This window comes from Colletotrichum truncatum (assembly GCF_014235925.2).
Source record: "Colletotrichum truncatum strain CMES1059 chromosome Unknown Contig_0004, whole genome shotgun sequence".
Classification (NCBI taxonomy): Eukaryota; Fungi; Ascomycota; class Sordariomycetes; order Glomerellales; family Glomerellaceae; genus Colletotrichum; species Colletotrichum truncatum.
Window position 1 is genome coordinate 4,387,438 of NW_027222401.1, and position 8,646 is coordinate 4,396,083.

The 8,646-nt window shown below is 48.8% G+C and overlaps 1 protein-coding gene across 1 annotated transcript; it reads left to right on the forward strand.

Moving 5' to 3' along the window:
* Positions 1-2,743: 2,743 nt before the first annotated feature.
* Positions 2,744-4,210, forward strand: CTRU02_207958 (uncharacterized protein; the record flags this gene model as incomplete). Its single annotated transcript, XM_036729255.2, has 4 exons — positions 2,744-2,903; positions 2,977-3,171; positions 3,227-3,963; positions 4,061-4,210. The coding sequence occupies 4 exons, from the start codon at positions 2,744-2,746 to the stop codon at positions 4,208-4,210; spliced, it is 1,242 nt and encodes a 413-aa protein (XP_036579087.2).
* Between the last annotated feature and the right edge of the window lie 4,436 nt (positions 4,211-8,646).

Here is an 8,646-nt window from a genome sequence, read left to right on the forward strand (position 1 = left end):
AGTAGCAATCGTCACAGTTGCAATATTCTTTTTGGCTGGAGGTTAAAGTTGGCGATGCACTCCTCTGCAATCAGGCAGAGGACTGACGGGCTCTGTGGATTGTGGTCGGCCTTGGCGATTTAGACGACACAATCACTGGGGTCTAGTTCGGTGCTGGAAGAGAGAAGCTCATCCAAAACAAATTATTTGGAAAACTCCCATACTCATTACCAAAGTACAAACGACGAATGTTGAAAGGAGATTTCAGTTACTGAGGGAAGCATACCTACCTGGGGCAAGCGGTGAGGATTTAAGGGACTCCAAAAGAAGCCATGTGGACGGAGACCAAAGTTATCCGAGCCCGCGGTGCGAAGGCTGACAGCAAAAACCGTGGCTTACCATAGGCAGTAAAGATTATACGAAAGGATGAAGTACGAGCCATGCATGCGCCAAGAGTCCAATCATGAATTCAGGAGTTGCTCCTAGTAGTGGGGCTTTTTGCATTAGAAAGTATAGGGGTGATTTGGAGAAGGGAGAGAAGAGAGAAGCTAAGACCATGTTAAGCATGCCTCAGTTCGCCGTCAAAATTATAATACTAGGCTGGTTTCTGTCCCGCGTGAAGTGATTCCTATTCTTCCCTTTTTCTCTTTGCTTTCTCAATGTTCTTGTTAATAGCAATTTTTTTTTTTAATTTTTTTTTATATTTTTTTTTTTGAACATATATCATGATTACCTTTTTGGTCTCTGTTCGCATTCTTCATCGACTTTTTCTTCTTCTTTTTCTTGTTCCTTTTTATTATTTTCTGCCGTCCTCAATTTCGCCATTCACCTAAATATACAACCGTTGCAGCTTGCATTTGGAAAGCCAGCGGGCCAAGACTCAGGGAGGATGACCAGAATCCTTCATCTTGTGCCACCATGCCGCACCACACCACCACTTACAACAAGGAGTTGTTGCACAAACGAAGATAACAGCTGCAGGATCCAACAGTTCGCATGATTCTAGAATCAATGTAACTCAAACCTTGACTAGGCGGAGGAGTTTAAATGAATCTCGATGCGATGAACTGATCATCGCCAAGTTCCTTGGTTGAACCAGGACCCTTTACTGGATGATACCTTGATCCAGCGTTGCGGTACTGTAACAACTTTTCTAACCGTACAATGCTGATCTATGTCCGCATCTGGTCTTTTTTACTCCACCTCCCACAACTCGACAAATTCCCAATACGGCTTGATGACTTCCGGATTCTATGCTCTCCAGTCGAGTGCTACATGCAAGTGCTCTGGCGTACATTCATCATTAGTCACAAGAACCGTTATCTGGGGAACTTGGGAGGTATAAAGTGCCAACCCCAGAGTGGCACTTTTTTCTGTGACGTGCGTTTGTTATTAGCCAAAAAAAGCCTCTTGACCTGAGGAATCTTGAGAGGCTTGACGCCTGGTGGCGCATTTTGGCGCCCTGAAGTTTCTCCACACAGCGGATGCAAGGAGCAACGGCTCCATTTGCATTGCACAACGAGGCGGAAGTGTAAAGCCACACACGTTGCTGGCGTCCGCTCGCCTTATCCTTGTAGAGGCCAAGCCAAGGTGTCGTTGTACATTTGTTTCGTGGCGCAGTTCTCTGAGACTGCAGGATTCTCCCCAAAGAAATAAAGTGGTATCCGGCAGGCGAGATTTGCTTTTCCCTTCTGGCGGCCCCGACAGGTTTCATGGCAACGAGGCGACAGTACCTCTGCATTTTGATTGATCTGGTGAATGTCTCTGTTGCCAAATAAATCCTTCTGTAAGAGACATTGTCCTGGATTGGTGGAGGAAATTGAGGTCCCATTAAAGGCAGCCGACCAAGGCATCAACAGTGTCAAAGTGCGCCTTTTCCGAGCCACCTTCCTTAATGTCCCGGTAAAGAGACCGAATGGGCCAATTAGTAACTGGAAGCATTCCATGAGAACTTGGCTGCCGGGGTCTCCTGCATCGACCTTGGACGTCAGTGGGGTTGGTTGTATGTTGGCGGGTGCAGGGAGCGGAGGAGGCGGTAGGAATGGACGGTGGGTGGTGATGGAGCAGCAGGGGTAAGCCGGCAGTGGGGGTGCACCCAACGGATGGTGCTGACGTTCCTAGACCTGAACATTTGCGTCTGGTGCTTGTAAATCAGCTCTTCCCCTGCCCAGTAGTGTAGTTCCCGTAGCAAAGCAAAAATAAAAAAAGGGTTCCGTTGAGGCGTATCACTACATCCTACACACACCATAGTCTAGAAACCCTGATGATAGGTCGGTAAACATAAGATATACATCTGGCTTCTCGTCAACTCCCAACTCAGGTAGCATCCAGCTGCTGACGTGATGATTAGCCTTTCTTCAGAGCCACAAACCTTCTTCACTATGTACACGGTCTGACCTTGCCAACATGTCTTGGAAACCTCGACCCCCTCCATCATGCAACACTGCACACCCATCCTTCATGTCTTGGCCCCGCAGATGGCAAGCCAAGGAGTAATCCTTTGCATACACATCCCAATTAACAGTTACCTGCACTTGGCTGCCAGCATGCATACAGTTCTTTACTTCATATGGATCACCGGTGAGAAGGTAAAGAGGAATTCTTCTTGATGGCGCCAGACCTCCTAGCCCTACAGTTGCTCGAGATACATGGAGGACCCACGTGGGCGACTAATCCAGCACACCTATTAAACTTCTTCGAGCCCTCTCCTGCCACTATCCGCCTGTGGTCTCAAAGAAGAAAGGTGAATGCGTGCTTTCGAACCATGTCTTCTACCGAATTCGATACTTCTACGAGTCCCCAACGCAGCGAGACCACAGGAATAAGCTCTATAGCCCACGTCTACAACACCCGTCGATCACCGTCCGACCCGGCCGCCATGACGAGAAAGAGAGAACAAGATGATTCTGCTGGGGATGCATTCAGTACGTGCTACAAGCTGCCTCGTTGTCCTCGGAAGTAGTGGACCTCCGCCGCTAACAATATCCCGCGGTCAAGGCCAAAACTCGAAAGCAAAGCTTCAGAAGCTTCAAGAAAAAGTAAAGGTCCACCAAAACTGCGCAGAGGAGTCCATCAGGACGCAGGCGAGCAACACAACCCTACAGTTCACAACAACGTCCATGCCGGGGACCTCCATTTATCCAACGCCGGCGTTGCAAGATGACCCCGGCCTGGCCGTCGACTTCTTCATGAGTAAGCTGCCCATGTGCATCACGATAAATCTATGTTATACTCACGCCAGAAGCAGCTCCACCAGATCAGTTTGATATCGATTACTCACCATATAAGGCTCGAGATGCATTTGAAGGAACCCTTCTCAACTCGTTCCACTCGCCCACGACCTTCCCGAACGCACCGCCATTCTCGCCATGGAACACATTGTACGGCGCATACGGCTCTCATGAGCCACTGACGCCAGGACCGTCATGTTCAGCCTCTGACATGCTGACAGGATTTACACTGGAGGACCCATTCTGTCGGACAGAGAGTCTAGGAAGCCTCAGTACCGACAAGGACGCACAACCACGACTCTCGCCAGAATATGCCGAAATGACGCGGCCAGATAGCCAACGGCACGTCGGTACATCAGGTTCGGTTCAAAACCGTGTTCGTCATGTCATGGAGCAGGCCGCAGCAGTGGGCTTTGAAAACCTGGACGAGGTTCTCGCGGCATATTACACAGAAAATTTCGAAGATATGCCCTCACTCCATCAAGAGCAAAGGCTGAGCCGTAACAGACGGCTACCCTGGCTACTGAACACCCTCCACAGCGCGGCAAAGGGCTGGAGCGAATGGGAGCGGAGAGGGTTTCAAGAGCAGATTACGCAGGGCGGCGAGGAACTCCTTGTTCAAGAGCTCAATGCATTCGTCAGCCAACAAAGGCTGGGAGCAGACGGCAACAGATCCCCACATAACGACATGGGAGAAACGCGCACAGGGAGCATCGAGGACCTTGCCATCAGGCGGCAAAGGGTGCAGAACGATGTAAGTTACATAGCAGGCCCCAACCTGGACCCTCCAAATCCACGTTGCAGTGAAGACCCCTAAAAGCTTGTCGCTAACAAAAAATCTTGCCTTGCAGCTTCCGAATCTCTGGGCTCTCACAACAGCACTACTAGCAAAGGCGGATCCGTTCAGGCAGGAAAATCGTTCAGACACAGTCCTTGCTATTATCGAAACTCTTTGCTATGGTCGAGCGGGAAAACCTGGAACAAACAACGACCGGCCATGACCAAGAAGCCGGTTCTTGGGATGGAGACACTGCACTCCATACGTACACTCAGGACTAACGCTTTGGGAAAAATTGCCTGGAAAAGGTTACCGGGCCGGCCTCTGCTAAGTCTGCAACGTTTATAGACAACACTGTATAGAATCCTAGACAATGTTTCAAAACTATTTGACAGCCCAGAAGTGAATATTGTGACTAAGACTCTCAACGGGGGGGGGGGGGGGGGGGTGCTGCCACGCCTGTCAACCTTTTGCAGATTTGCTGCAAGGGGGTGAGCCGCCTGCATACTGGCTGCAGGAGGAACTTTGGAAGGCCAATCCACCGCCCCTTCGGTCACCACCCGCTCGATAATGCGGGCCGCTTGTGGCGTCTGCCGGCAGGGGTTGTGGCAGGTTAAGTTCTGATGAACCCCCCACTCATCATGGGGAGGGGGGTGGAGGGCCTCTCGGTTGCATGGACTTGGCGGGCTGGCGGGTAAGCAGCGGGCAACGAGGGTCATATGCCAGCATGAGATGTTCATATTCCATTATGTGGGGAATGACGCCATGTAAGCGATTACGGATGTCGGCCAATGGAACTGATTATGAAAATATGGGGTTCTTACGAAGTCATCGGCTTCTTTCCACATTCCGTTACATCTGTGATGGTGTTGGGGGAGTAGAATGGGAAAGCCGGGTCATCTACTTGCAGTTGTCCCACATATATAAATATAAAGCTTACAGTCTGAATGACTAAAAGCCCTGTGATGGCCAGTACCATGGTGTAAATAATCGTGGTAGCACGGCCATATAGACGCTAAGGAACGGATAGGGGGGCAGGGAGGAGGGGGAGTCCCTTTCAGCCAGCGTCCGTGGTAATGGTGTATAAAAAGTCCATGGGTTACGATTTCGAAGGGGGTTTAGATGCCAATGAAATCCAGACCGTTACAGTCAAAAGGCATCTTTTTTCAAGGTCAATGCTGCAGTGAAAATACGTTATATTAACGTGGAGATGGCCAGTAAAAAGACGAAGAGTACACCCTGTTGGAGCGACGGAGGCCAGAACATGGACCGTTCCAGTTTCCTCAACCCTGACAAGCGACGTTGCCATTATGTCGGGTGGCGCACGGAACAATCCACTTAAAATCTCCCATCATTATCCCCTTGACATCGTAGTGCGTCCCAATCGACGGCACCGGGCAGACTATCCGTGTGCCGTCTAGCACTCCTCGAACTCAAACCTCATGACAGGGCCCCATGAGTACCGTGTCACGAATGTCGATCTCCTGAAGGGTCTACACATCCTTGTCCTTCTGCCTAGCTAACATCCCAGTCTTATATGCCTTTGGGCAGCTTTATGTGCATGTTTGTGCTCCAAGCATTATTACAAACCGAACCAGCCTCCATCGGTTAAACGAATGAAGGCAGGTGCTTGAGTGGCGCTTCTGTTACATCGTACGCTGCAGTCATCTGCAGCCTGCATCTGCGAACACCTTTGGTTATACCGTCGGCTAGACTCAAAGCCTCCCCCGGAGCAAATGATGGAAAAGTGCCGGCAAACACCATCCGTGAGGGCTGTGAGCGGATTAAGCGGCAGGACGAAGAATTGCCCGTCTTACATTGTCTTACAATGTTGTCATTTGACTCACGTCACTCACCAAGAACCGTTGGCTCGACCACGATTCGGCACGCTATAGGATCAGACAGATTCGAACTCATCACATCAGGGATACTACTTCAAGCTGATCTATGTCCACTTTTCTACTGGTACTACAATTGGAAGTTCGGACCCCGTAACAAACATGTGGAGTGTACATGCTGTAAATGCAGAATCGCAATTATGGATACAGTCTTGTTTGACAGGAAGACCAATTTCCGCCCCCGCCCCGGCTCCGGGTCAGTTATGGTTGCTGTCGGTTACAACGGACTTTTGGAAAGGACATTAGCGGCTCAACTACATCCCCCTGACCTTGCCATCGCGATTTGCTCATCACACACTACATAGAACACAAGATTCAAGATGTGCCGCGCGGCGCGGGGTGGTCCGGATCCGGTCCAAGGATCCGCATCCATTAAAGTCCTGGGCCCTGGTATCCCACCATTACCCGCCCGTGGCTCGTACAACACCGGTATGGCTTCTTCCAAGGTGGGTCGGTATCTCGCGTACGCTGGTGGGTAGCATCGGCCACCCCATTCAGGATTCACCCAATCCTTCAACTTATGATTGATCTCCAGGTAGCACACCCACGCGGACTGTTTGTCACCAATGAGTTTCCTCGCCATCATGTTGCCGCCATTGTGGCTTAAGACCAAGCTGATGAAAAGTACACCTCCGAGTCATTTATCAATTCCTTAGGCGATTCCAAGGATTGCATATGACGCCATATGGAATGTCGGTCCAGGAACGTCGCCATAGGGCGAACCCGGTGAGGAGAGGGGGAAAAGAGATGACTGGTCACTTTCGGCTAACGTACGCACACCCCAGCACTTTGTAAGAATGAATCTGCTTAACGACACCAAGTGTGAATTAAAATATGAATTCATCCCTACTTTTCTCTCAAGCCACAACTGGATCTCCACTCCACATCCGAAAGAGTGCAGCAGAACTATCCGCTTTAGGTCATATATAGCGAACCAGATTTCAAGAAGAGGTAAATGATTTGCATTCACCGTCGGGTTAGCAACCCTGTGCTTGACTACCCTACCATTGATGGAACGGCGCTGTAATGCTCGGCCAGTTACTGCTTCACAAACAATTCAGAAATTACTACTTAGGCCGGTCTCATTGTAATTCAGATTCTTAGTAATATTCGATGCATGCTGCTCTCCGTTACAGAAGAAAGGGGTGTGAAGTTGTTTGGGACTGGGCAAAGTAAGTAGGCTACTGAAACAGCAAAGAAGGCGATCGACCGGGCTAACGGCAATTCAAGCATATGAAAAAAATGTAAGCCACTTTAGCCTTTTCACAGCAACAGAGATCAGATAACGGCCCGTTAGAGACACATTGTGTTTTGTTTCCTTAGCATGCTATTCGCCCAGCGCGCACTAGAGCGGTATAAAGAATTCTCCCTTTTCCCTTCTGAGTACAGATTAACACCAGAGCTTCCTGCACAGAGCACTCTTTTGGGGGTGACACGAGGTTGCCAAGACACACTAATGTGCTTTTTATCATTTGAAAGCCGCAGGTACCCACGCGTTGGGGGGTAAGACAGTGTTTACCTCAGCTGCATATGTTTGCACAATCCCACTCAATGATGGTGCTATTACGTGTAACATTGTAGTGATAGATAACGCGGTCAATATAGTCCATGTGATTCAAAAGATTCAATAATAAAATGGTTTTCGAGACAACACACACACACCTACACGTAGATGGTCGTCCCTTTGGTATGAAGGCTTGTGAGAAATGATGAAATTCTGTCAGATATTACATAAAAGTGACAAGCAATGCACCTCGACGAAAGGAGGATTCCGAAAACTACTTGCCTCAAGCTACCACTACTTAAAATCCCCTTCCCTTTGAGCAATAGTATCTTTACAACTCTTTCCCATTCCGGACCTTGGCACTGATTGAGTGAGACACGTTGATTATAGCGAAATATTTACATATTTTGCGAGCGCCTCCAGTTGTCCTTCGAGCTTTGTGATTCGACGATGACGGTTTATGATGAGACATTTTCCTCCCACCTGAAGAAATTCCCGCCATGTTTACTCGTGCTTTGAAGCAGGGTATGCGCTGCCCATGGGAACCTACACAAGTAATCTGAGCAACGGCACGTGTGTAAGGGTGGCGGTGTAGGAGTATGAGAACTTATAGATCATCCATCTTAGAAGAGTCATCTCTTGGGTGTATTTAAACTTAATTATGGGCCCTAATGAAAAGAAGCTCACTGTAGGGTTACGGACTTCATGTATCAAAGGTGTAGGTAGTAGTAGTTGAGACGCCACATGATTTGTCTAGTGAGGCATGCGGGATGTTTCACAAAGGTAAAGTCAAGTGGGAGCCTGGTGTTTTGGCCCCCACCATAGGGGTGACACAGCTAGTGTCAAACGATGAGTTATGGGCGGAAGTAAGACATCATGCCAAACAAGCACGAGGGTGATGGCTGGTGATAACAAGACAACTTTTTTTTTCTTTTTCTTTCATATTCTATGAGAAACCTGAAACATTCTAGCGATTATGTCCAAGGAAGATGACAATAAAATGAAAGAGGGAAGAGACCCAATGCAGACAATATTCAGAAAGACCAAGGTGAGAAGCTGTAGCTGCATAATACTAACAAAACAGTGTAAAGAGAAACAAGAGAGAAATTCCCAACCCAAAACCATAACCCCGAACGCCCGACGCCGGAATTTACACCCAATGCAAGCCCATCGTGTATCTGGACTGTCATGGCGGGCCAATTTGGACTATCATATCACAAGGCATGACCTTGTGTTTTTTTTTTCCTTTTTCTTTTT